The sequence below is a fragment of the Sylvia atricapilla genome, chromosome 23 (genome assembly GCF_009819655.1).
Source record: "Sylvia atricapilla isolate bSylAtr1 chromosome 23, bSylAtr1.pri, whole genome shotgun sequence".
Taxonomy (NCBI): Eukaryota; Metazoa; Chordata; class Aves; order Passeriformes; family Sylviidae; genus Sylvia; species Sylvia atricapilla.
Genome location: NC_089162.1, coordinates 5045395 through 5073255, shown reverse-complemented (window position 1 = coordinate 5073255; position 27861 = coordinate 5045395). Strand labels below are relative to the sequence as shown.

The following is a 27861-nucleotide window of genomic DNA, read 5'->3' as shown; positions in this document are numbered from 1 at the left end:
ATCCAGGGAATCCTGTCCCCTCCCAGCTGACAGACCTCGCTTCCCTGCCTCCATCCCTTCTCCCCCATGCCTGCAGCTCCTGGGAAAGCCACAGCTGGGTCTCACGGGGCTCAGGGTGCCCATTCCCTTGCCCTGGCGCACGGGAAGCCGCGCCCTGACCTCTTCCAGCTCTGACTTGCTTTCCCAAATTGGGCCGGTTTTGGGCAGGACGTGCCGGGACCTGCCGCCTCCTCCCCAAGCCTTTGAAGGCAGCCACGTAGGCAGCTGCACCCCGCAGACTTTGGTGGGGAGAAGCCACAAACCCCTGAGTCACCTGGCACCTTCCAGCTTTGTGAAGGTGCCTGGTGCCTCTCTCGGTGGGACAGGACAGCAGGAATCCCTTCCCAAAAAAACTCCTGGGAGGGCAGCACCTGTGCCTGGGCTGGGAGCAGGATTTGGGGGGCTCAGGGTGGGAGAAGGGGAGACCTTTGTGCAGGATTTGGGGGCTCAGGGTGGGAGAAGGGGAGACCTTTGTGCAGGATTTGGGGGCTCAGGGTGGGAAAAAGGGAGGTCTTTGTGCAGCCAGCTTTGTGAGAAGGGGGAAGGGGACAAGGGACAGGGATTCCTGGCTCCACAGCAGATAACCAGAGCAGATGGCTCCCTGCAGGGCAAACCCCAAGTCAGAGGGGTCTGGTGTTCTTCAGCCTCAGCAAAGGAATCTGCCTGGCTGGATTCTCAGCACTGACCCATTTCCCCATCCCCAGAGAGCCCTTCTCCATCTCAAACCCCTTTCCAGCCCATTCACCCACTGTCCTGGAGGGCTGAGGGTGAGCAGGGCACGGAAGGAGGCACCTGGCAGCCGGGCACGGGGCAGGGTGTGTGCACAGGGAACAGCTCAGGGAAGAGGAAACACGTGCTGTATTCCAAGCGCACGCAGGGCTCGGAACAAAAAGCTCCCGGATTTCTGCAGCCCCGGCTCTGAATCCCCCACCAAGGCCATTTTCTCAGCCAAAGGGACAATGGAGACCTGACACAAACAATCCCATGGGATCAGCACATGGATACCCAGCCCACCCCCACTGCTGCCTCGCTTCCCCCTCAGCCGAGCTGAGGCCAGCAAGACACAATGTGTAATTAGGTTAATGAGCTAAGCACGGATTTTAATTGGGATTCCCCGATTTACTGGTCTATCTCCTCCTTTTGTTTTATTGCTGGTGCAGGTTCCTAAAAGCTGCCCTTGCTAAAGGCCCTGATATTGGAAAGGTCTTACGGATCTTTAATTGTATTTAATCATCGAGGTAATTAATGATCCTTGAGCAAAATGGAGATTGCATCTAGAGTAGTTCCAGTCTTGCCCTTCAGCATCTGTTGTGTCTGGGCCCAGGAATGCTGCAGGCAGGCAGGAGAGGGGTTCACACAGAGCGAGACAAAAGGATGGAAGAGAGAGGAGAGTGGTGGGAAGAGAAGGGACTGGGGGGAAAAAATCACATTTGAAATGGACAAGGAGCCGAGCAGAAGAGAGGGAAGCAGGGAAAGGGAAACAATGCCATTCCTCCTCCTCCTCACAGGCAGGAGCCATTAAATTCCAGAGCCTGGAGTGTTGGCTCAGGAGGGATGGTTGCCTGTTCCCTGTGTCCCCAAACCAGACAGCCTTGACCAGCACTCAGCGCTCACACAACTCCCACAAGACAACCACCAGCCCCTGCTGGTCCCCTTCTCCACTCCCTGCTTCCCTCTGGCACCGTTTCACACCCCTTGTTTTCTCAGGGAGACATTCCCAAAGTTCAAAACCTTGAGCTGGAACAGGGGAAGAAGAGGGGGAGTGTTGGGCAGCAAGTCCCAGCACGTCCCTTCTCTCCCAGGCCACAAACCCTGCACCTCCCATCCCTGCTCCCAACCCCTCCGCTTCTCCCGGAGCACAAACAAAGCCTGTCCAACCAGAAACGGGGCTGCCTGCTCCAACTTGCCCCAGAAAGGCAGATTTAGTGAGAAATGTCACAGGCAAAGCAGCAGGGACGTGGAATCAGCCCCTGTCTCTGTGTCTGGGACGTGTCAGAGCCGTCCTGAGCACGGGGATGTGCGAGCAGGGAGCTGGAGGAGGCTGTGCTGGCTTGTTGAGGAATGTCCCCTGGCTCCCAGCCCCAGTGACAAGGGACAGTTCAGCCCAGGAGAAGCTCTGCCCTCCCCTCCTGCAGCCCCAGCGAGGCTGAGCGCAGGACAGTCACACAAACCACACGTGAAGCAGTGCAGCCTGGCAGAGGGGTGACATTTGGGATACACCAGTCCTTCCCAAAGGGAAAATGCTGCTGCCACAGCAGATCCACCCTTCTCATTCCCATTCTGGCTGGAGCACGAGCGAAAGGCCCTGGCGTGGTGCTGGAATGAGCCTGCTTTTATTCTGTCATTGTAAATGAGCCCCAGCGTGGCTGCAGATCGGGCCCAGATAAGCTCTGTGAGTTGGGACTTGCAGGATTTGTTGGGCTGCAGTTTCCAGCTGCCCACCAACTGAGCTCCTGGAGCTCGGGGCAGCCGGAGTCAGGGCTCAGGGCAGAGCTCCCCTCCAGATACTGAAAGCTCAGTTTTCCCCTGGAAACCTGGGGCTGTGTCCCCATGGGAAAGGCACCGAGCAGAGCCAGTCCTGACTGGGAATCTGCCCCTTCCCACTCTGGAACAAGCTGCCTTCAGAGGCAAGTTCCAGCTTGCTCGGGCCGTCAGCTTGGCGGATCTCATTTCTGGTGTTTTCTTCTCCTTTATTGCCTCCTTACCTGCCCCAGGGCTGGAGAGAGGGCTGCCTCTTCCTTTGGGAGCATGAGCAACCCTGCCAGTTTTCCCCACTCGGAATATTTCATGCACAGGCCCTTCTTTCTCCCACGCTCCCTCCCCATCCACCTTCCCCATCCCACGTCCAGCTGTGGCTCCTGTGGCAGCTGGAGCCTGCAGGTGCTGCTGGCACAGCTCAGGGGCTGTCCCTGCTCCCTGGGCTTCACCCCTGCAGCCACAGCACAAACACGAGGTGGGAGCCACAGGGAGAGGCAGAGGAAGGAGTGACACCCGAAAACGGGGACATGGAACCAGCCAGAACAGAGGGGACAGGTGGGGACGGAGTCACAGGGATGGAAAAGGGGAATTGCAGTGGGGAATAAAGGGTTGGAAGGTCGGGAAAGCCTGGATGGGGATACAGGGTTTGGCCCTGCTGTCACAAAACCCTCAGGCAGGCAGAGCAAGGTCCAGCCTCCTTCCCAAGGCTGTTCTCCACAGTTCCTGATGCTGGGAATGGCCAAGCTGATTGCAACAGCCCCGGAGATCTGCATCAGCCTCCCCTCCCTCCCAGCACACAAGATCAGGCCGCCTGATTGTGTCATTTATTCGCCTGTGAACAAAGCAGCCAAAGGAGAAACCCAGCCCAGAAATGAGAAACTGTCCTGGGCCAGGCAGGGATGAGGCTCCCGACCTGACCTCACTTGTGCTGGAGCTGCCTTGGGCTGGAGGCAACATCAACTACAGCCAGTGCCCGGGTGGCAAAGGTCCATCCTGCCCCACAGGACCCCCAAAAAACCACCTGCAGGAGAACACAGCCAGCCCCTGTGCTTCAGGGCAGGAGCTGGTCCTGGCTTGCCACAGCAGGGAGGAGCTGCCCCTTCCAGGCACGTTCCCTGCTGGCCATTCATTCTTCCCTGCTGCCACTACTGAGAACTCCCCCTGGGCTGAACGGCAGGCCCGAGCTCCAAACCCAAACTCTGCAGCAGTGGGGCACAAATCCTGCTGCCTGCTTGCAGGGGTTGTGTTATACCCCATCAAGGAGCTGCTTCCAACAGCTCACACCCTCCTGTGGGGATGCTGGACTTCCAAGGTTCACAGAATCCCAGAATCACCAGGTTGGAAGAGACCTCCAGGATCATCGAGTCCACCCCAGCCCTGACACCTCAATAAACCTCAATAAATGTGGGGCCACCACATCCAGTGTGTCCTTAAACACATCCAGGGATGGTGACTCCACCACTCCCCGGGCAGACTTTATCCCTCTTTATCCCTATTCCAATACTTTATCACTCTTTCTATAAAAAACCCTTTTTCCTAACATCCAACCTAAACTTCCCTCGGTGCAGCTCCGGGCTGTGTCCTGTTCTGTCAGTGCTGCCTGTGGATCCCTCCTAGCTCAGGATATTCTGGGATTCCAGGACTGCTGTGCAGCCTGACCACTGCTGGGACCCCAAAGAGGCACTGCAAACTGTCCCCATGTCCCCAGGCCGTGTGTCCTGCAGGGGAGGAGATGCTGGGTAGCACCAGCATCCCCAGAGCTGGAACACCCTGAGGAGCAGAGGCTGGGCTCCCCTTGCTTTGATAACCTCTCCCCGTGCCCCAGAGAGCCCTCGGGGTGTTTTGGGGAGCTCAGGGCTGCCCCAAGGGGAGCCTGGAGCTGCCCAGCCTGGCTGTGGTGCCTTCTCCCGGCGGCTGGAGTGTGAGGCTGAGTTCCCTCTGGCGTGTCAAGGGCAGCCAGCAAAGCTCTGCCTCTGAGCTCCTCCTCAGGGACACCGCCGAGGCACCTGACTCACATTTCCTGTGTGTTTTCCCTTTCTGCCACCCTGCACATCACCTCTGGCTCTGGCACACGGCAGCAGCGCTCTGCCCTGCCAGGAGGAGCAGCCTGACGAATTCAGCAGTGGAATTCAGTGGACAGGGAGAAGGGGAGGGCAGGGGGGGCTCCCTTGGCCCTGTCACACTGCAGGAACATTTCCCTGCCAGCCCTGCCTCAAAGCTCTGCACTTCACAGACACGAATGCAAGGACGGCCAGCAACTGGAAGCACCACAACAGGAGTTTTCAGCCACAAAACAGCATAAATCCCCCACTGTCCTTGCTTGGAGCTGCCAGAGGGGGAAAGGATCAGGCCAAAGCATGCACAGGGATTGTTTGAAAACTCCTCTTGATCCACTGCCTTTGTTGTTTTTTTTTACAGGGGTGGAAAGAGAGCAAAGGATCTTGAGGGTGGCAGAGAAGTCACTGGCTGAATGCACAGCCTATGAAACCTCGCCAAAAAGGCTTCATGAGAAACCTCTGAGCCACGGCTCAAAGAGATTCTGAATGGAGGCTCAGGCCTTCCTACACCGAGTGTGATGAAGAATAAAATGAACTGAGAGCTTTTCACTGCACCCACCGAGGACAAATGGCTTTTTAATTGATAATGCCAGGAGCTGGGGCCAGGGGATCCATCAGCGGGTTTTGGCACCCCTCAGGCCTGCAGCATTCCACCCACACTTGTGTTAAATGACACATTAACGGGAGCAGGGGTGCAAGAGGAGGACTGCAAGGACTCCCAGCAGCTCAAAGAACCGCAGGAGCTGCTGCCAGAATTTCATCTCTCAGAGGCCACCTCTGGAGAGCAGCTCCTGCAGTGCAGACTGCAGCTCCCAGCCAGGTCCCTTGGCTGGGATTGTCCCCTGCAACACCAGAGCTGCTGTCCCTGGGGCAGCTCTGGGCTGGGGATCAGCTGCAGAGAGCCCAGGAGATGATGGCTCAGCTTCAGCCCAGTCATCCCTGTTCTCTCCTGCCCAGCTCTGGGAGAGGCTGGGATGTCCCTGTCCACCCTGGCTGTGTGCTCTGCTCTCCATCCCCCTCAGGAAGCTCTTCCCAGCCTTGCTGCCACAGTTACGTGACTCCTGGGACCGTGTGGGGAACCCAGGCAAGGAGATGGATCTTGGAGAGGCGGTAATTACTTCTGTCAGATTAATAAATTAATAAATCTCCCATTTATTCTCCAGATTTAATTTCCAATCCTGGCGTTTTCTCTTCCTGTCATGCAAGCGCACCACGAAAAAAATATGGCAAGGCACAAGAGAAGCAGGAAAGGGGAGAAGGAGGCTCCAAGAAAGGGCCACCTTGCCCTGAAGGTGAAGCTGTTAAGCATCTCCAAGCCACTGAAACGGCTCCTAAAGTTGCAGAAAGGTGAGAGGAGGAGGAGAAACTCTGCCTGCACCACGAGCAGCCCCCCTTGATGGAAAAACCCAGCTCACAGTGCAGACATCTTCATCTTGGCTCCCTGTCTGCACTCACTGCAAAGTCAATGAAGAGAAATTCCTAATTCAGGCACTGTGCATAAGAAATCTACCTTGGGCTGGATAAATCTGGAAGTGCCTTTTTTTTTTTTTTTTCCCTTGGACACGAGGGAGTCTGGATGATTTGCTCCATTTCCCCCTTTTGTCTCCAAGCAGGGAACTCAGTGAAATGGAGCCTTTCTCACTGACCTGGACAAGAGGGAGAGCTCTGCTCACCTGGAGCCTAACCCAACCACTGCTAAAATCTCTTGTACAGGAGACCTCAGCCTCTGTTTCCTCAAGGAGCTGCTGAGCTGGAGAACCCATTTCAGGAGAGCTTTTTCTCCTCAGAAACGACTTGTGAAGTGCTGCTCTCCTTAGTGGGTCTCTAGCCACAAGGGGAACCTCAGCTGAGCCTTCTCCTCCTTGGCACCGCTGGTTCTTGCCCAAATTTCTCAGCAGAATTTGTCCTTCCCCTTCTCCCTTTGCAAATCTCCCCTCGGAGAAAATCCATGGGGCTGCGGATTTCGGGCTCATCACTTAAAAGATTCAGCATTTCGGTAAAAGGATGCTTGGTCCCACCCCGTCCTGCCCTCCTGGACCAGCGTGAGGCAGAGGACACCCAGAGGGTTTGTGGCAGGGGAGGAGGCACTGCCAGGATCTGCCCCTGTTTTCCCAGCTCAGCAGAGCTCAAGTGGAGCGTCCATGTAGAAATAATAGGAAAGAGAAGGAAAATTAGGATCCTACTGCGGGGCCATCAGGTCTTTTCCATTCCTTTCCCAGCCATACATCCCTGGATGACCCTGGATTCCCTGCCTCGCTTGCAATTTCTTGCTGGCAAGCACAGAGGCAGGAGGATGAAGAGGCTTCTTGCCAAAAAAAATATAAAAAAATAGGTGGGCAGAGCAGGAATAGGAGCAGAGACATTCGAGAAGCCAATAGAATCAACCTCTCCTGCTCACAGCATCCCTCTCCCGTGCATCCCAGACAGCGGCACGCTCACCTTGGGCAGGTGCACGGCTTTTCCTTGTTATTTTGGGGAGGCAGGAGGCAAATCCCCCAAGGACGGCCGCAGAAGGTAAAAACAAAAAATAAAAAAAAACCCCCCACAAACCCAGAACAAAAGGCAGCAGCGGCTCCCTGCCCCCTCTCTGCAGATGTCCGCTGGCTGCTGCCTAATCCGCCCGGGCAGTGTCACCCCGCGGGGGGACAGCGCTGTCCCCTGCCCAGCACACACCGGCCAGGGGGCTCAGCGGGGCCGGGGGCGGCTCATCCCCGCTCCAGCAGGAACAAAGCGCCGGGCTCGGGGATTCAGAGCAACCCGACAGCATTTCCATGCTAATGAGCGCTCCCGGTTCCATCCTGCCGCCCGTGGCAAATTGGAGCGAAAATCCAGCCTCGACAAGGATGCAACTTTTATGTCCGATGAGCGTCGCTGGGCTCCAACACCAATCCTCTGCCTGGGTTTATTTTTAATTGACTCCTACTAAGCCGGAGTGCATTTTCATCCCTTCCAAATGGAGCAGCTGTTGAAACTGAAAATCAGCAGCAGAAAGTGCGGACGTTTCTATTTTGCGGTGCTCGCTCCTCGGAGCTCCATTTCCAAACCTCAGCAGCCTGCCCAGAACAAAGGCTGCCGTGGCGCAGAGCATTAACCCCAGCCTGAAACCGCCGGATCGCCGTCCTTGCAACCCTCACATTCCACTGTGAACCCGCACATTCCATCCTGGAACCTTCATATTTCACCCTGAAACTCTCACATTCCACTGTGAACTCTCACATTCCATCCTGGAACCTTCATATTTCACCCTGAAACCCTCACATTCCACTGTGAACTCTCACATTCCACTGTGAACCTCACATTCCATCCTGGAACTCTCACATGCCACTGTGAACCCGCACATTCCACTCTGAAACCCTCACATTCCATCCTGGAACCCTCATGTTCCATCCTGGAACCTTCATGTTCCATCCTGAAACCTTCACATTCCATCCTGGAACCCTCATGTTCCATCCTGGAACCCTCACATTCCATCCTGGAACCCTAATATTCCATCCTGGAACCTTCATGTTCCATCCTGAAACCTTCACATTCCATCCTGGAACCTTCCCATTCCATCCTGGAACCCTCACATTCCATCCTGCAACCCCTCCATCCCCATCCTGCATTCCTCATGTCGCCATCCTGCACCACTCCCATCCCCATGCTGCATCTCTCATAGTCCCCATCCTGCAAAATCTGGATCCCCATCCTTCATTCCTCACATCCCCATCCTTCATTCCTCACATCCCCATCCTTCATTCCTCATATCCTCACTCTGCACCCCTCAAATCCCCTCCCTGCAGCCCCTGCATCCCCACCTCACATCCCTTCCATCCTCATCCTCCAAACCCTGCATCCCCAACCCGTATCCTTCACATCTCCCTCCTGCAGTGCCACGTGTCAGGATTATTGTGTCACCTGAGTGTCACCAGCACGGTGACAGCGTGCGGCGCCAGGTGGAAAAGCTCTGTCCCCCAGGCAGGGTCAGCAGGGTTATCCTGTGACCAGCACACAGACCCCAGGCCTCAGAAAGACGCCCTGGTGAGGCTCTGGGCCCTGCAGTGGACAGCTGGAGGCCAGGAGCTGATCCCAAGGCCGGGATTGAGCAGGCGGGATGTCGAGATCAGGCAGCAGGGCTCACAAGCCGGGGCTCGGTCCTGCTCACGAATAATCCCAGCCCTCCTCCACAAGGCAAACACCAGCTGGCCAAGTGCTGGCCACGCCACTGCTCAGTCCCAAGGGATAATAATCCACAAACCTGGCACTCCAGAACCCTGGAGATTGCCAAATCCCTGCACCAAGCCAGAGTCAACATGGAAATGCTGCAAATGGGAGCACCTGGGCTGCAGCCCAGGCGCTGGGATTGGGCTCTGGGGTCTGGCTGGCTCTGAGGACACCCAGAATTCAAAGAGGGAACTCAGAATTCAAATTTCCCCTGCAAAGAGGGGAACAGCCAATTCCTAGGGGTGGGTGGCAGTGTTTCTGCAGGTAGCCTGGCCACGGAGCCCAGCTGCTGGAGAGGTTCCCGCACGTGGCAAGAACTGCTGATGGGGGAACAAAAGCTCAACTTCCCTCTGTCAGGAGTTTGCAACAGGGTTTCTACAGGAGCAGCTCTCCAGGGATCCCTAATCCCAGCAAAGCCAGAGGGAAGCTAAACCCTGGTGTAGGATGGATTTCCTTCTCTCCTTGTCTTCCTTGGAGAGCAGAATCCAGACCCGAGAAGGAGCAGGAGGAGGGCGAGTGGACGCAGGTAACACTTTGCTGGCACATGTCATCAGGGCTTCCTCTGGAAATAATATTTCACACCAGGGGCACGCTGAGTGCCAGTCAGCTCAGGTGCTCTGGCGCGTATCAGGTTTGCTGGGAGCTGAGGTGTTCAGAAAATCTGTCCCCGACCAGTGTGCTCCAACCTTAAAATAATTGATTAATTAAAAGCTGACCCTGAGCTTTTATCTGAAGGTCTGTCCCCGGCTCTAAAGCCCCGAAAGAGCCGTTTTTATCTTTTGCCAACCAAACAAATCCAGCTTCAGACCTCTGATTAAATATTTACAACTCTGCACAGACCACAAACAAGCTCCACAGCTATTTATTGCTCCAAAGGCAGCTGCAGCAAGAAACACAGAACAAAACAAACAAAAACCAGCCAGGAACGAACGGTGTCATCCACATCAACAAGTTTCCCTTGTGTGCTCGAGTCAGCTCAGAGCCAGGGGGCATTTCAAGCACGTTTCACTGGGCTCAGAGCTTGGGGACCTGGTGCTGTTGGAGCTCTCCCAGCTCCAGGTGCCTCTCAGCAGCCCTTTCTGGAATGTTCCATGTGCTGGTGGTGCTCACTTTGGGTCTCACTGTGATGCCTGAAGAGCTCAGGTGAGGGTGAGCTGGTGACTGGCTGGGTTTGTCACTTCCATCCCCAGTTTGGGGCTGGCAGAGGCCTGGCAGTGACATTTGGGGACACAGGGATGAGGTGAGGCTGTGCTGGAGGCACTGAGCAGCCACAGGGGTCAATGTTTGTCCCCGTGCAGCCACAGCCAGGGCCAGGCGTGGGACACAACTGGAGCCAAGGTCAGAACAACGTCCCCGTGCCCAAAGATCCCCCCTTTGTACACCCCATCCATCGTTTCCCCCAGTATCATTCCAGCCCCTGGAGCAGCAGGACAAAAGCGGATTGTTCCCCATCGTGCTCCTCATCACTCTTAGGAATAAAACAGCAGCTGTGGCTGCGTTTGGGCGCTGGGCCAGGCCGGGATCCCCCTCCCCACCTGATTCCCCAGGCACGGGCTCAGGTTTCTGACGCACAGGATCAAATCACCCATCACTCAGGGCAAGATATTATCCCCTATTACCAATTCCATGCAAACAGCTCTGCTCTTCCCGGGATTAAAAGGCAATTAAAGAGCCTTGCTTTTCAAGGGGAGAGCAAGATGAGAGGAGGGGGTTGTGTGGGGTTTTTGTTGGTGCCTGGCTGGTAGGAAATATCCCCCATAAGGACTATTGACGGGTTCTTTTCAGATCCCATCGATTTTGCTCAGAACCATTTGGGACTCGTGTCTCCAGAGGGAAAAAAAAAAAAAGAGAAACACAAAGAGGACAACAACAACAACAAAATCCCCACAAGCCGTGCCCTAAAAAAGGAAAAAAAAAGGAAGAAATTTTATTTGCAGGAGGATCAATGGTGTTTGCTGAAGTCAGCAATTGGTGTTTTGGGTTTCAAAGCTTTCTCAGGGCAAGGGAGCCTTACTCTCAAGGTGAAGAGCAAGCTCATAAATCTGGGAGAAGCTTCAAGCCCAGAATCTGCTGATTCCCCACTGCAGGGAGGGCAGAGCCGACAGGAAAAGGGCATTTGCTCTGCAAACAAGGAGCAGGATGAGCGCTTGTAAATCGCTGCTCACGAGGGAACAGGTGACATTCAGCCCTGCTGCACTCAGATCTGGGCTAAAGGGGAACACAGAGGTGACTTCAAGCCAGCTCTGCACTCACAGGGGCCATGTGAGCACCTGGTTCCTCAGCTCAGCTCCCAGCACAAGCCTCAGGTGTGACGCTGGGAAAACAAAGCTCATCTTCAACTCTTCACCCTGGCCCCAAAGCCTAAAATCACGGAATGGGTGGGAAAGGAACTTAAAAGATCAACTTCCCAGTCTCCTGCCATGGACAGGGACAATTTCCAGGTTGTTCTGAGCCTTATCCAACCTGAAATTCCTCTCGTTGCCTCCTGCCCTGGGAGCAGATGTGTCCAGAGGGGTGCCCAGGGAAGGGAAAATCTGCAGCTGGGAGTGCAGCCAGCACAGCACCACAAAAGTGCACGGGGACACCTCACCCCATCGATCCCGCCCGCCCGGATTTAGGAGGAACAAACAAAAAAGCCTCGTCATCAAAAACCCCCAGCCTGCCTTTGCAGCGACCCCAAAGGAGCCCTGGGTTTAGGATCACAGGATAGCAGGGTTGGAAAAGCCCTCTGAGATCCTCCAAGCCCAATCTTTACCCAAACACCCCCTGATCACTAAACCACAGAGCTTCCCCCAGCCTGCTCCTGTTGCCCCTCTGCCTCTCCCAGCCCCAGTTTGCCCCAGCAGCACCAGTTTGGAACCAGCTCCTGCCGCTCAGAGCAGCCTTCTGGTGCCAGGGGAAGGGGGCCAGGGCTGCGAGGCTCTTGCCACGGGTGTTTAGCACACCTCAGCAGGCAGGTAGGTGACCCCTCAAGGTCCCCTGCAATCCTGAATTATCCTGTTTCTATCAGCATGCTAAACTAGCACGAAAACACGTCTGTCTTTCTGTCAATCTGTCACTTCGCGTTCGCCTCACTTTCGTCTGTCAAACGTTAGCCCGGATCTCTCTGTCAACAAGCAGATATTTATTTGTTGTTTCCTCCTTTGTTTGCTGGTGGTTTTTTTCCAGGCCATTTCCACTTGAGATGCACTGGGGCAGGCAGAGCCATACGCACACAAATAGCAGGACACCATTTCCACTCCATCCCAGGCGTTTTTCACTGGGAAGACTGGGAGTAACTCGCTCTGACAAGTGACTCCCTGCATTAAAACCAAGCTGCCAGGTTCCCCTTGGGCACGCACCTGGGCACGGGGAGGGGATCTGGGCTGGCCACAGATGATCTTTAAGGTCTTCCCAACCCAAATCAGGCTGGGAATTCCATGGGAATGGCTGTAGGGCTGGGGGAGAGGCAGAGCCTTCTGTCAGGGCATCCTCACTGCTTGTGGCCGTGCCAGGGGGACAGGAGAGCTCACCTGAACACATCCAGACCTCACCTGAAAACATCCAGACCTCACCTGCACAGCCCCAAACTCTCACCTGCAGAGCTCAAACCCTCACCTGAACAGCCCCAAATCCTCACCTACACAGTGCAAACCCTCAGCTGCACAGCTCCAGACCTCACCTGCACGGCCCCTCACCTGAACAGCCCCAAATCCTCACCTGAACAGTGCAAACCCTCACCTGCACAGCTCCAGACCTCACCTGCACAGCCCCTCACCTGCACAGCCCCAAACCTTCACCTGAACAGATCCAGACCTGACCTGCACAGCCCCAACCCTCACCTGGCTGCTGCCACACACCTGGATGGGAGAGCCAACGCGGAGGGGAAGGGAACAGCAGAGAGCAGGAGGAGCCTGGGGCCAGCACAGCCTTAAGGGGGGGACACAGGGAGGAGCCAGAAGGATCCCCTCCCTCTCCATTTCCGCCCAGGATTAAAAAAAAAAAAAAAAAAAAAGGAATATTTTTCCTGCCTGGATTCTTTTTTCCCGGCGTCCCCGGCCCGTCTCAAGCCACCCTGTCGCCATGGCAACGGGCCGAAGGACCAGATGGGGCTGGCAGGCAAATCCCCTCTCGAGGAGAACGCTGAGGGACATGCCTTGGGGACAGGGATGTCACCCCCTGGCACCTCTCCCCTCGTCCTCCCGCCATGGTCACACCTTGAGGTGGCTTTGCAGGAAGAAGGGACAGGGATGTTCCCCTCCCGAAGATCCACCTGGCTCTGGGACAATCCACATTTTCTCAGACATCTGGAGCATCTCCCCGCCCGCCTCCGGCAAACCTCACCCCTAACCCAGGGCATTGCACAACGGGACGGGCACAGGGGACAGAATTCCCAGCCCAGACGGATCCATCCCACCAGCCTGGGGTGAGCACACGGGTGGGTGAAGATCAAACTCGGCCACTAATCTCCCTGTGGATTAAATGTCCACGTGGGGCCGTGGTGTGGGGCTTTGGAGCAGGAAAACAACAGCTGAGCCCTCCTGGAGATCCCAGAGCTCCTCTGGAATATCTGAGAGGAGCAGCCAGGGCTGTCCTGGGCACCCAGAAACAAAAGGGTGTTTTTCCCCTCCTCTTTCTCCTCCTCTTTCACCTCCTCTTTCCTCACCCCGTTTGCAGACAGAGCTGCAGACCTGATGCAGCTTGTTGTGCTCAGCCCCAGAGCTGGTTCCTTTTTTTTGGGGGGGAAACAGCAAGTGTGAAGCTACACTTCAAAAGGCTACAGCCTCCAAAGCTGTCTGGGCCTGCACAGGTGAAGGACTCTCGGTGGGGAAACTCAGGCTGAAGGCATCAAGAAACTGCTGCAAGGGAAGGAAACCCAAAAAGAAATGGCTGTTCCTTTAGGAACTTCAGCACAGGCTGCCTCAGCTGCTCCAGCCCGTTTTCTCCTGAAAAACCCAAATCAAAACTCGCTGTCCAGAGCCAGTGTTGAGTTTTGGAGCTGTTGCCACCATGATCCCAACTTCCCTCACTCCACACAAACCGCTGTGGATCGTGGCTGAGTTCTGCAGCCCTGTCCCCATTCCATAGGGACCAGAGCAGGGAGATCCTGGGGCTGGGGAGCAGCAGGGCTCAGGAACCAGAGCAGCCTGAGGATGGGGAGCGGGGTGGGAAATGATGGTGCTGGGAGGCTGCAGGGAGTGGGGAGCTGAATCCCTCTTCCCTTCCCTTCCCAAACCTTCCCTTCCCCTTTGCTTTTCTCTTTTCTCCTTTCTTTGCTTTTCTCGCCTTTCTCTGCCTTGCCCTCCCCTCCCTCCCCATGCCCTGGCAGGCACCCAGGGGTGCTGGTGCTGGCCTGGGGGCCCAGCCCTGCCCAACCTGCTCGCAGCCCACACCCGTGGGAAGCTCAGGAGCCCGTCCTGCCTCTCAGGTGTGGCCCTTGGCCCGCGGGCTCCCGCTCCGCTGCCAGCTCGGAGAGGAGCAGAGGGAAGGGCAGCAAAGCCTCCCGGGCTGGATGGCAGCACCAGCACCCCTTTTTGGGGCTTCCTTTCCTTCTCAGGGGGTCCACAGGTAGTTTTATTTTTATTTTTTTCCCCTGCTGGTGTCTGGGATGTTCTTTCTCTGCAGAACAGGCTGGGTGCAGCAGCAGCCGTGCCCAGCGCAGCCTGCCCCAGGAGCCCACCTCTGTCTGTCCTTCCCTCTGCTCCCTCTCCCGGATCAAAGCTCCCCTCCCTGTATTGCAAACATTATTCAGCTCTGAGATAAGAAGCTCTCCAGCAGCACTTTATTAATCCCACAGGAGGCAGAAAGAAGCAGAGTGAAAGGGTTTAGTGTGGCCAGGACAGAGACTAATGTTCTATGAAAACACCTTTGCAAAAGACAGCCACGTCCTTTTTTTTTTTTTTTCCCAGAAAGTCTCTTGGGAAGCTTGGGTAATAATTAACAATTATCGAACTTTAAACCCTCCATCTCTCTCCCTCTGTGTCCTGAGCAGGGTTTTGTAATAACTCCCCCAGTCTGGAACAGTCCCAGCCCGAGGTGCTGGGTGCACTGGGGCTGCAGGGTGAGGAGGAGGAGGAGGAGGAGGATGCAGACAGACTCCGTGGGCAAGCAGGAGGCAGCTGCTGACTCTGCTGCTTCCCTGCTTCTCCATTGGGCTTGGATGTGCACCTCCCTCCCTTCCTCCAAGGAATCCTGCAGCTCCTTTGGCCGCAGAATCAAGTGGCTCTTGGTGGTTCTTCCCAGGGAAGTTTTTCCCAGCCTTGGAATGTCACAGACTCCTGCATATGGCTGAAATCCTCATCTACCCAGGAGAGAGACTCGAGAGCTTTTCCAGCACTCGTCTAAACCCATCTGCTGTCTGAGGCAGCCACAGTCAGTGCCGTGAGAGGCTCACACTGGGACAAACTGGGGGCCTCAGTGGGCCTGGGTTCCATCCCTGCCTGGAGGAAGGACCACGGAGGTTTGGAAGCGCTTGCTCATGCAACAAAAGGAGTTTCTGTTAGCTGCATCCTACCACGGGGCAGCTGGAGTGTCAGCAGTCCTGCTCACAGCCGTGCAGGGGGGATTTGGGAAACGCAAAACTCGCTGCAGGTGTCTGGAGACCCTCACTGCTGTCATGGCAGGACATCCTCCCTGCCCCTCCTGCCCCACACCCAGGGCATGTGTGAACACCTGACAGGCGTTCCTGGTCCAGCCAAAAGCCAGGCTGTGGGTGGGAAGGAGCAGGAACGAGCAGAGGTGTCAAACCCACACCTCTCACCCCTCTCCTGAAAACCAGAGATGACCAAAATGCAAAATCAGCGGAGTAAGAAATCAAGAGACTTTTGAATTCAAGCAGCCAGGGAAGCCAGTGGGCCACACTCACCCAATTCCATGATGTCAGCCCCACATCCCACACCCAGAGCAGCCAGAAGCCAGCCCCACTGTTTGCACCGACAGAACATCTGCACGTGGATCCATGCAAAAGCATCTCCTGCCTTCTCAACTCTCTGGGCAAGGAGCAGCCCGCTTCTGGCTTGTGTGAAAGAACCAGATAAAGGGGAGTCACGTTTCCCTGTGCTCTGCAGACGTCTCCTGCTTGGATCAGGGAGGATCAGGTGTGCAGGGCACCCTGCAGACACGGGGCAGCGTGAGCAGAGCACAGAGGGACAGCTCCCAGCAGCTCCTGACAAGGAAAGGCACACAGAGGTGAGCTGAGCTGGCCAAGGATATTCCAGGGAGCTCGTGGCAAAGCCAGGAAACGCTGCCAGCCCTTCTGAGCTCAGCCTGCCTTTGCCATCACCTCCAGGCCATTCTTTCCCTGTAAGTAAAAGCTGATTCACGCACGGTAGGAGTCGGGAGCAGATATTCCCATTCCCACTGAGGTACTGTGAGGTACTCCACGGGCACGGCAGCATTTGAAAATGTCAAGAATACAAAAAAAAAAAATATATATATATATATGTACTTAAGGAGAATGATCTGAGCCATTTATTTCCAAAGTGAGTTTCGAGGCGCTGAAAGGTCTCAGATCAATACCAGCAAAACTGCAAATTGGAGTCCTCCCCTTCGCCACAGAGAGGGTACAGCTGAGACAGCATCTGCACAAACAGCCTGCCCACAGCCCCTGCCAGCCTGCCTCAGCTCTGACCTTGAGGAGCTGCCTTCCAGTGGCACAGGGAAACTCCCCCTTCCCCTCGCAGCCCTGGGCTTTTGTTCCCTGGATGCTGATTAATTTAACTTGGGTACATTCTGTCCAGGGAAGAACCCGAGTCTTGATAAACTCCCGCCACGTGCACGCCAAGGAGAAGCCCTGCCTCATCCTGCAGGTAGAGAGAAACCCCAAGGGGCTTTTGCAGCACGGATTTGGAGGTGAATCCAGAAGAGAGCTGGAGTACCAGGCTGGCTGTGGCATTTTGGAAGGCGAAATGCAGTTGCCTGCTCAAGTGCCCCATTACAACCAGGCTTTTCTTCCCCTCCCTGCCCCACAGCTGTCCCTGTGCCCCAGGGACCCCTGGAAAGGTTGTCCCCATCCAGAGTTGGGATCAATACAGCTGTCAGGCTCTGGCCACACTCCCCCTGCTAATTGGAATTACAATAGGCAGACTGCAGCTTTCACTCCATCTCTCTGTCGCTTGTCATAATGTAATCAAAATCTCTCTCTCTCTTTATCACTGAGCGTGACAGGAGCAGAGGCGGCCACGAGACTACAGATTCCTTCACATCTTCCTTCAAAGGGCTGGGGAAAGAGCCCCTCACTGCCCAAACTGCAGCTTTTGGATGAGCAGGATAACGGGAGGGGAGGCCTGGACCCCACAGTGGGGCTGGGCAGAGCAGGGAGGAGGAGATGGGGAGGAAGAGAAGGAGATGTGGGGTGCTGTGGGCAGCACCAGGGTGCGACCAGAGGGTTAGCTGTGGAGGTGGGCAGAGCCCAGCAAAGAGCCTCCCTCCTCTTCCTCACTATCCCAGGCTCCTGCCTCGCCCCAGCCACAGGTTCCCACCGGCTGCCAGAGCCAAAAGCCAGCAGGGGATGAGTGGATGAGGCACGAGGCGGCTTGGTACGGGCACGGGGCACTGAGCAGCACCCAGAGGCAAAGCTCTGTGCTCACACTGGAGCCCATCCATGCCTCACTGCCCCCTGCTCTCAGGGCTTGGCCAATTTACAGAGCCAGGGCGATCCATCCTGGGCAAACTGGTGCAGCATCCCAGATTTGTTGGTCATGATTAAACAGCAGTAATGCAGGGCTGAATTACCCACACCAGGGAGGGATCAGCAGTACCCAGCTCCCCTGAGAGTGGCCATAAACAAAACTTAAATAATTAGGAGTGCTTGGGTGGAGATGCAGCCTCTAAGTATTCTGAGGCTTGCGCAAATGCAGGAAATAAATTCTTGGAAGGTGCCAGGCTGGATGGGGCAGAGGGAGGCTCATTTTCCAGATCACTTGAGAGCAGCCGTTATAAATCTCAGTGAAAGATGCACCTCCCCAGGCTGGCGATATTTTTAAACTCCGAGAGAGAGAGAGAGAGAAAAAACCACATTTTAGTATTTACACCACAGGCGAAATGGGTATTTAAAAATCAGGATACATTTTCCAAAGTCTGTTCCTGCCATGCCAACAAATAAAGAATTTTCTTTCTATAGTGTGCTAGCTGGCAATAGTAGCCCCAGAGAAATCACTGCTACCACCATCATTCTGTTGAGAGCTGAGAAATCAAACTCCCAGAAGGACTGGGGGAGTCAGGGGATAAAGGTTCTTTCACTGGCAAATCTCTACTCCAGCTCGGAAGTGGATCAGCAGCAAATCCTTGGAATGCTGAGGGCTGACTCCTGCCCCATCCCTGCTTGCTCCATGTCTGGGCTGGTGCCCCAGGGGAGTGTCCCAGCCCTGCTGAGGCCACCTGAGCTCTGGAGCTGGGAATCCACGAGCAGGATGCCCAGGCCAGTTTTCCTTCCCGCTCCTTCAGTGTGCTCCAGTAGGTCAAAGCTGGATTTTGGGTGGACACCCAGGGAATCGTGTCAAGACTGAATTGACACGAATTGGTTGAATGAGGCTGCAGGTGACGGGAGGAGAGTTCCCAGCCTGGAGAGCCCCAAATAAGAACTTCCAGGGCATCCCTGCAAAGCACTGCAGCCTTCCTTTCCCTCAGTCCTGCTCCTCATTCCCTCCTCGGGCACTGAGAACATTCCCCCTTTCCCAAGCTCAAGCCTTCCTCCCTCCCTTCCCCAGGACTGCTGCCATCCTGGGAAGGACCCCATGGAGCTGCTATCAAAGGGACACACGAGCACACCCATCAGGCATCACAGCATCCAGCAAATCCCCAAACAAGCCTGCTGCAGAGATCAGAGCCCTGTAATCACTCCCTGCGCCGGGGAGATCCCCACCAGCCCTCCCCCACTTTCCTGGGATTCTCGCTGAGCTCCAGCACGAGGTGAATTTGGCAGAGCTCAGCCCCATCGCTGGGAAAAGCCTCCCCATAAAACTCACCCACGGCGAGCTCCTGGCCTCTCCCGCTCCCACGGCAGCACCCAGATATTGTGGGGGGCTGAGCTGGAGTCAAGGGATCCACGACTGCCCTTTCCCCTCAGGCCAGGAGAATAAACTCACCATTCCCAATGGAATACCCGGCACTCCCCCGAGCCTAGCAGAGCCAAGAGGGGTCCTGTATCCCATGGAAACTGGCAGCTGATATGAATTACAGCATGGCAGGGATGCTGCTATGCAACACATCCCCGAGCCTCAGCGGCCACAAACAGCACAGCCTTGGCTCTGCCCCGTAGCCAGAGATGTCCCCAGACCCTCTGTTGGTGCAGCTGACCAGTGAAGGCCCTAAAGATGCCCAGGAATGAGCAGTTCGTGCAGTTGTGCACCACCAAATCTGCTGCTGCCTCCTGTTCCAGCCCTTAAAACAACACTGCTTCTCACATTGCCTTGGCTAAGTGAGGAGACAGGCAAGAAAAAGGCAACACAACCCCTGCAGAATGGGTGAGGTCTTCTTCTTGTGTGTTCTTACAGCCCCTAAACTGACCTGGATTATCCATCCTTAACATTTCCTCTATTTTGGCACCCCCCAGCTTAGGAAGGCCATCAGCAGTGGTGGGAACAAGAGTCTGGGCTTGCCTCCAAGGGCTCTCTGCTGGTTGTGTAGGCCAAGAAAAGTCAGAGTAAAGCCCCTTGGATGCCTCCTCCTAAAAAAAATGTCACCAGAGCTCGATGCAGATAATTCTCCAGTGCCAAGAGTCCTCCTGACGGCAGGGTTTGTAGGGTGTCATTTCTGGGAGAGGGTTCAAGGCAGGGGAGCCTCCACCAGGGCCGTGGGTTTGGGTGAGTTATGATTCCATAGAACTGACAACTCATGACTCGTAACTGGGAACTCTGAACTGGGAACTCCTAACTGGGAAATCCTAACTGGGAACCATGACTGGAAACTCCTAACTGGGAACTCCTAACTGGGAACTTCTAACTGGGAAGTCCTAACTGGGAACCATGACTGGGAACTCCTCATAACTCCTAACTGGAACCATGACTGGGAACTCCTAACTGATAACTCCTAACTGGAACCATGACTGGGAACTCCTAACTGATAACATCTAACTAGGAACTATGGCTGGGAACTCCTAACTGGGAACTCCTGAGAACCATGACTGGGAACTGATAACTCCTTACTGGAACCATGACTGGGAACTCATAACTGATAAAACTCATCTGGCACCAGGCTCGAGCTCATGCTGGGCTGCTCAAGGACAGGGCAGGGTTCATCCCTCTCTTGCTGCTCTCTCCTGCCCTGAGTGTCACACACTCACACAGGGCAGGAAAACCATCTCGTGTCAAGCTGCTCTGCACAGAAATCAGGAAGAAAAAGTGATGGAAACTCTGACCTTTCTCCTCTCCTACTTCTCCTATTAAATTCTCCCCTGGGTCTGTGACTTCTGCCCACCAGGGACCGTTTGTAACCCTTGGCTCTGCCGGGACACTCAGCACAACCACCTCTAATCACAGCCCTCTGCTCCTGAGTCACACCAGCCTCCTGTACACATCAGCATCAGACCTTGTGCCCACAGCCAGAACTCTGCCCCCAAACCGAGCCCTTGGGCTGTGACACGGGTCCGTGGAAAGCTGCTCAAACAGCATTTCTCCAGAGGGTGTCCCGCCAGGGGATAGGAAATGAAACCCGCTTTTGCCACATGTGAGAGCCCCAGTGCAGAGGTGTGAAATCCCTGAACCCACACTACACAGCTCCAGACCCGGCCTCACTGCCTGGAGCCTCACAGGGAGCATAGGGCTGGTTCTGCTCTCAGAACCACGGGGCACTTCATTGCAGCCCCTGGGGCCCCTCCCAGACAGCCCTTTGTGCTGGGATGGCTCTGGAAGGGCTGGGTGTCAGCCCTGGCTGTGAGCTGCACCCTCTGATGCACGAGGGGAGGAAAGGAGGGACGGATCTTCCACGAGAGAGAAACAAAACAGCCTCAAAATCAGCCTGATCACAGGCAGGGAGAGAACTGCTGGGAAGGTGGAGGCTGAGTCCTCTTGCCTAACCAGGCTTGGGAGTACCTGCTGTCTCTCAGCCAGGTGGTCCATCTGGTGCTGCTCCCAGGCAGGGATGTGATTTGCAGGTCCTGGGCCGCATCTGGAGCATCCCTGCATGGCGAGGAGCAGATGGGAGCACTTTGCTGTTTCCTGCAGCTAGACAGGCAAACAGGCCGGGGTGGAGCACAGAAAACCCCTTCACTGTGCCTGATCTCCCGGGGAGGGGAATCACACTGGTCCTGCCTCTCTCGGGCTCCTCTCCCCGCTGTCCACCAGCCCGCAGCTGGGTCAGGGCCAGGGAGGGCAGCCCTGCAGCAGAGAGAGGCACAGTTGGGTGGATGATGCTCAGAAACGCTTTCCCTCTTGCATCACACGCAGCAATGTCGAGGCAGGATTATAAACGTCCTGCAGGGACTGCCGTGTGGTGGGGGAATGGAGCAGAGATGGTTCGTCAGGTTGGGTCAGTTCCTCCCACCCATCCCCGGCACCCCACGAAGCTGCTGACACGACACGAGGCGGCTGGCCAGGTCCTCTGTGCCTCCCTAGCCTGAGCCCCGCTGTCCCTCTGAGCTGGGGACAGCAAGGGGCTGAAGCTGTGACCCCTTTTTGTGGCCAGAAGCTGCTGTTTGTGCCCCTGGGACCGCAGCAGAGCCCGAGGTGTCCCAGCTCTGGTGCTGCCAGCCTGTGGGAACGGCTGCAGTCAGTGCTCAGACGGGGACAAACTCTCAATGGGCAGCAGGAGCTGAGCTCCACACGTGTCCCCAAGCTCCCGTGGAGGCTGGGACACAGCACAGGGTGCAAAATGTTTCAAAAGACAGTTGCAAAGGGCAGCAAGTTTCGCTTCCCGACTCTCCATGTGACAGAGGAGGGACGTCAAACGCAGTGTGGTGACAGAGGGGAAACTCCTTCCTCTCACCAGCAGCGCTTGGAGCAGATTTTCTCCTGCTGCAGAGCCAAGGGGCTCTCCTTGAAAACACCCCGTGTGTGTGCTGGGATGTGCCTCAGTCCTGGGCTAATCCTTCACTGGGAGAAGCCAGGGAAAAGTGCACGTGGGAGAGCACCCACGGCTTAACAGCAGCCACGAGAAAATGTGTCACCAGACCGCCCTTAGTTAAACAAACCTTCACCCGAGAAGGCTGCCGTGAACTGGGAATTCTGCGGGCTGGGATGGCTGAGCTCTGGTAATTAACACAAAGAGGTGTCTCCAGCGCAAACTGGGTCCCTGCTCCAGTGGCTGGCGGCTCCAGCTCACCCTTCAGCAGAGCTGCCCTGATTTCATCTGACGTTATTTGAAAAAGCAAGATCTCCAGGGGCTGGGAGATTGGAGTACCTTTCTTTGTCCCTCCCCTCATTCGTTTCTGCTTTTTTGCACTGATAAGCCTGGCTGGCCTGTGAAAGGGGCTGAGCAAGAGCCACCAGCACCTCGGGCGAGGATGTTGCAAGAGTCCAACCCTTCGCAGCAGCCCTGAGGACTATGGCCATCCTCCCCAGCACTGGCCAGCTCACCCCTGCAGCTCTCTCACACAGCCCAACCCCAGCTCGCCCAAAAATGTTTGGCTTGGAGCAAACCAGCCTGCTGGAAGGTGTCCCTGCCCAAGGCAGGGGGTTGGAAGGAGATGATCTTTAAGGTGCCTTCCAATCCAAATCATTCTGGATTCTGTGATTAGCACCCCTTTTTCCTGCAGTGCTTGTCCCCATCCCTGTCTGCTGGCAGTGCTGGGGACTCCCCGAGGCGCTGGAGGTGGGAAAGAGCCTCCCCCTGGCTCCAGGTGGCCACTTGCTGCTGTCCCCCGAGGCTGTCCCCAGCCTGAGTGGCACTAGCAGAGGGCAGGAGGTGCCAGCGGCAGCCAGGCCTGGGAAGCAGGTCAGGGACAACCGGCTCTTCTGGTTCCTTCCATGATTCAGCCGAGGTGTGAGCCCTGCTCAAAGGAGCCCCGTGGTGCCTCCCTTGGAGCTTGGCTTTTGTGGCTGCTCCAGCTGCAGGGGTGATGCAAGGAGAGATGTGCCAGGCTCTGCCAGCATCTCCTGGGCCACCAGCTCACCCCAAGCACTGGATGTGTCCCTGGGACCTCCCTGCTGATGGGACTGGGCTGGGAGCCGCTGCCTGAGGAATTCTGCTGGTTCAGGGAGCAAACAGCATCTCTGCCATGGGGCAGACACCAACCCACCCTCCTGCTGGTGGGCTGAGCTGCCTCTCCCCCAGCCTGGCGCCTCACCCACACTGACACACTCAGCAGCTCCTCCACGCACACCAGCCTAAAACCCGACCGGTCGGTTTAAAGTGAGGTTTAATGAGAAAAAAAAAAAAAAAAAATCAGCCAAAGACACACTTTTGCTTCCTGAAATAGCCTGGTGCAGGTGTTGGTGAGTTTTGGGAGGAGGCAGGTGGTGGAGGAAGTGAAAATGACAACCAAGAACTCAATCCAAAGGCTGAACAAGACTCTGGCAACTTTTTTTTTTTTTTTTTTGGCATTTTGGAAGCTGCTTTGGGATATTAAAGCATCTCTAGAAAGTGCAAGACGGAGCAGATCCTGCAGTGACACGCTCTGGCTCTTCCCAGCACTTCAGAGAGCTGCTGTGCCTCCCCAAAACGAACCCTCCCTCCAGCTGCAGCCAAGGCTGACCTCAGCCCCGCAGGTCACCACGGCTCAGTCAGTGCTCCTTTCAAGAGCCGTGATGGAAAAAAAGAAAAAAAAAAATCCTGTGTCAAAGCAGCTCCAGCCACCTCTGCAGCTCTCCCCTGCGGAGCATCTCAAAGCACTTTGCAAAGTGTTCCCAGGCCCCTCTGGGAGGTCGGGGGGTAGCCCAGCAATGGCAGAGAGGAATTTGTGTGGAGGCCCAGATGTGAGCAGACACAGATGAGGATGCCTCTGCTCTGTGCCGCTGCATCTCGAGCTCCACGGCGGGGATAAACAGACGGATTGTTAAGGCTTGCAAAGCACAAATTTAACTGCAAGTGTTCTTAACCTCTGCGGATCAGCTGCCTGGGATCTCTCCTGCCCTTCCCCCACGGCTCTCCAGTAACCCCTGTTGATATCAATATCGTGAAGGGAGCGTGAGTTGATACCTGGTTCCAAATGGATGGGCATGGAAGGCTGCAGGAGCCATGAACTGAAGCCGTTCTGGACGATTGAACTGCTCACATTAAAGATAATTTGTAAAGCAGATTTTTATACGAGGCTCCTTTACGGCTTTTACAGCGGCGGGACTTTTATTTCCTTATCAGAGGAAAAAAAAAAAAAAAAAAAAAAAAAAAAAAAAAAAAAAAAAAAGCTAATGTTATCAGAAGGGGGAGGTGGGTGGGAACAGAATGAAATGGCATTGATCAGCTGGACATGAAAGGTTTTCCAGAGAGCAGGCACTGCTCTGATCCTTCTTGGGTGTTGGGTATGAAACCACATTTTCCAACAAGTCCACAGCTTGTGGTGGAGGATCCTGAGTTTCCTCTCCTTGTTCAGCAAGCTCGTCTGTATTCAAAACTTAAATACAGCTTTATATATGTTTATATATATATATATATATGATTTTGGCACAATGCATCGTGAACTCGATGGGGTAAAGATCTGGTAAAGACTCTCTGCTTTGTGCAGCTCTGCTCCTTCCCTGCACCTCTGGGTCCATCCACAGCACCCAAACGAAGGAAATAAAGGAATAAATATTTAATGCACAGGATCAGCCGCTCCTGCAGCTGCGGTGCCTCCACCACTAAACTGGTCGGGCCGAGAGTGTCGCCCACACAGGCTGCAGGGCAGCGGTGCTCAGGGTTTGGGAAAGGATTTCTCCTCCCGGAACACTGCGGAGCTGGCTGTACCCCGCGCTTGGCAAAGCACCACGAGATGCACCACTGGCTTATCCTGGCAGGGCTGTCAGCGGGACAGTGCAAGACAAAGTGCCACGCTACTGCAGTGGCAGCAGACGAGCCCGCCCGGCTGCTGGCAGCGCAGCCAAAAATAGGAGAAGTGCAAGAGGGGGAAAAAAAAGTCTCTCTTGGCAGGACAAGGTGAGATGCCAGGCTGTGTCAGGGTCACTGCGTGTCTCCTTGGTGAAAGCAATTCCCAGGGGAGCACAAAGTCCTTTTGGTTTAGGCAGCACGGTGCCCACGGCGTTACTGCCCCTGCGGTGCCTTTCCCCGGGGCTCTGGGGAGGGGAAGGAGCAGGAGGGAAGGCCGGCTGAAGAACAGCATGGAAAGTTCTGAGACTCCTTGTGAGGAGCCAGAGCTCAGCCAGGCACCTGCCTGCAAGCACAGAGGAGCGCAGGGAGCCCGAGGCTGTCCCTTCCGTCACCTCTTTTTGCAATGCACAGCAGATCCCTTTGTCCTGGGAGTACCGAGGTGCGCACCCAGCCCTGCTTTCCCATCGCCCTGTTAACCTTTTCCCTCTCACAGCCTCCTGGTTTCTGGATCAGCACCCCCTCCCGTTTCAGCTCTGTCCTGATCCATTTTCCCCAGACCGTGCAGTGGCTGGGATCTGTTATCTCCCATGTCCTGATGGTATCACATCCCCGTCTCTGCCGGCTCCGGGGAGCTCCCGGCATTTGCTCTGACGGCGCAGCCCTCGCTCTCCGCGGCCACATCTCAGAGTCCCAACCCAGCCAGCCCTGGCCGCTCCTCCGGGACGCTGCCCCAGCCCCAACACCGGAGGAGTGGCCGCAATTCCACCGTGCCTTCACCGCAACTTGTCTCCAGCTGCTGCAGGCACAGGCTGGAGCCGCTCCTGTGCCCGCTGCCAGCGCTCCAGCCCCAGCCGCCGGCAGCCGAGCCCCAAAAAGGCAAAACATGGGCTCTGTTTGCATCTCCCAGTTCATTCACGAGCTGTAAACGCAGACTGCCGATCCCCTTCCCATGGCTCCGACTCCCGGAAAACCCTCCAGGATGGCATTAACCCGTTCTGCACCGGAGCGGAATAAATGAGCCCCCGCAGGGCACTGGCCAAAGTGGGTCACTCTCCCGCTTCCCAGCGCTGTGCTGGAGCCCGGGGAAGGTCCCAGCCCAGGGAAGGGACACAGGGACCGCTCTGTCACCGCCCGGGAGGCTCCAACGAGCCGGGGAGCACTCGATGCACATCCCTGCCCATCTCCTCCGTTCCAGAGACGGATCAGAACCCAAGCGATGGATCGGAACCAAAGGCATGAATAAGATGCCATCTGGCAGCCGAGCTCAAAGGCAGTGAAAGGAAGCGCTGAAACCTGGGAGCGGTCCAGCCCCTCCGCCAAGGAGCCCGTGGGAAGTGTGTGCGGAGGGGAGCGAGGATTTCGGGGATGCTGGAGAGCCGAAAGCCTCCATCCCTCCTCCCGAAACATCTGCGCTCCGTGCCCAGCCTCGTGGCTGCCTTTCCGGGGAAGCCTGGCTGCCGCGCCTCGCTAGACGCTGCTCGATCCAAAAAAGCAAACAAACGGCCTCAGCTCGCAGGGCTCCGGAGCCCGCTGCCTGCAGCTGCTCCCAAAACAAACGAGCGTGTTGTTCCGAGCCGAGCCGGCGCTGAAACCCCGGCCCCGGCTCTCTCCCACCCTCGTACAGATGCTCCCACACCTGCTCCAGACCCGGGCGCGCACCCCAAAACGCCGATCCCGCCCTTCCCCGCCGCTCCGCGGCGCTCCCCGCACCCCGTTCGCCCCGCGGGCACCCCCCAAAGCCCAGTCCGGGGCTGCCTCCGAACCCCGCAGCGCCCCGGCGGTGCCCAGCGCCCTCCGGGGACCGGCTCACCTGGTAGGAGCGCGGCCGCCAGGATGCAAACTCCGATAGTCCACCACGATGCACGGCAACTTGTCTGCAGCCGTGAAGCCATGAGAGTTCCTTAAGAGCGATGGGCAGGGGTCGGTCTGGCAGCGCCGCGGGGCCCCCCACCCTCCCAGCCCCCGGTGATGCTCAGGTCTGCTTGAAAAATAAAAAAATATTCAAAAAAAGAAAAAAAAATAATAATAAAAAAATAAAAAGAAGAAGGTAGGTGCGTGAGGACAAAGAGGCGGCGGGAGGGCTCCGGGGGGAGCTCGGCACATCCGCGGGGCCCCTCTGGGCGGCCGCGGGGCGCTCCGGCCGCGGGGCAGCGCGGACGCTTCCTTCCGCAGAACCCGGGCGAGTGACGAGGAAACGGGAGCTGGAGGAGGAGGGCGGGAGGGTGGGAAGGAGGAAAAACGCGATTTCAAAAAAAAAAAAAAAAAAAAAAATTACCGAGGAGGGAGAGGGAGAAAAAAAAATAATCAATCAAAAGAAACCCCAGACCAAAAAAGAAAGAAAGGAGGTCAAACAAATAAAGAGCGGCTCGGCGGAGCGCTCGGCGGGCTGCGGCGGTGCCGTGGCTCCGGCGGCGGGGCTCGGCAGCCCCCGCCCGCTGCCCGCCCTGCGCTGGGGCCCCGGCGGCGCTCAGGCGGTGCCGGTGCGGGGCCGGGCTCGGCGCTCCATGGCCGGGCCGCGGGATGCCCGGGTGCGGTGCCCGGTGCGGTGCCCGGTGCGGTGCCCGGTGCGGTGCCCGGTGCGGTGCCCGGTGCGGGGCTCGGCGGCCGCGCTCGCACTCACGCACACACTGGCGGGCGGGGCGCGGCCCGTGATGTCAGCGCTCGGCGGAAGGAGGGCGCAGCGTTAACCCTTCGGCCGGCGGCTCCCGGGGATGCTCGGGCGAGGGCGGGACGGGTGGCCGGGGCTCGCCGCCCGCCCCTCCGGATGTTGGCAGCTGGCGGCAGCTGGGCTTTGTTCGCCGTGTCCGGCCGCGCCGCGCTGCCCCTGCGTGTTGGTGGAGCTGCTCCCGCCTCGCCACCGCGGGGCTCGTGGAGTTGGAGGTTGTTCCTGGATTCCCTTCGGACCGCGGTTGGTTCTGAATTCCCGTTCCGGCTCTGCCCGACCCCAACCTCCCGGACTGAAGGTGTATTTTTCACCGTGTGAATGAAGTGCGTGGAGCCCAAAGCGGCGATCCGGACTGGATGTGGATAGCACGGCGTTTTCCTGGGGCCTGCTGGAAGAAGGAGCATGTTCCGGCCACCCTCTGTGTGCGCCCCAAAGCGAGGGGGACTCAGAAGTGACACAAGAGCTGATGTGAGGAGGAGCGGGCAGCGGTTTCTCCGGGCTTTGTGGCAGCCTTTATTGTGCGGACACAGACACGACCTCGGT

The 27861-nt window shown here is 56.5% G+C and overlaps 1 protein-coding gene across 1 annotated transcript in view; it reads right to left on the bottom strand.

Annotated features, from left to right (window-relative positions):
• Nucleotides 1-26876, bottom strand: part of NECTIN1 (nectin cell adhesion molecule 1) — a 56567-nt gene extending 29691 nt beyond the window's left edge. Inside the window, exon 1 of the mRNA XM_066334953.1 lies at nucleotides 26464-26876. Coding sequence (XP_066191050.1) covers nucleotides 26464-26545 — 82 coding nt within the window. The 5' untranslated portion in view covers nucleotides 26546-26876. The remainder of the gene's footprint in view (nucleotides 1-26463) is intronic.
• Nucleotides 26877-27861: the final 985 nt, after the last annotated feature.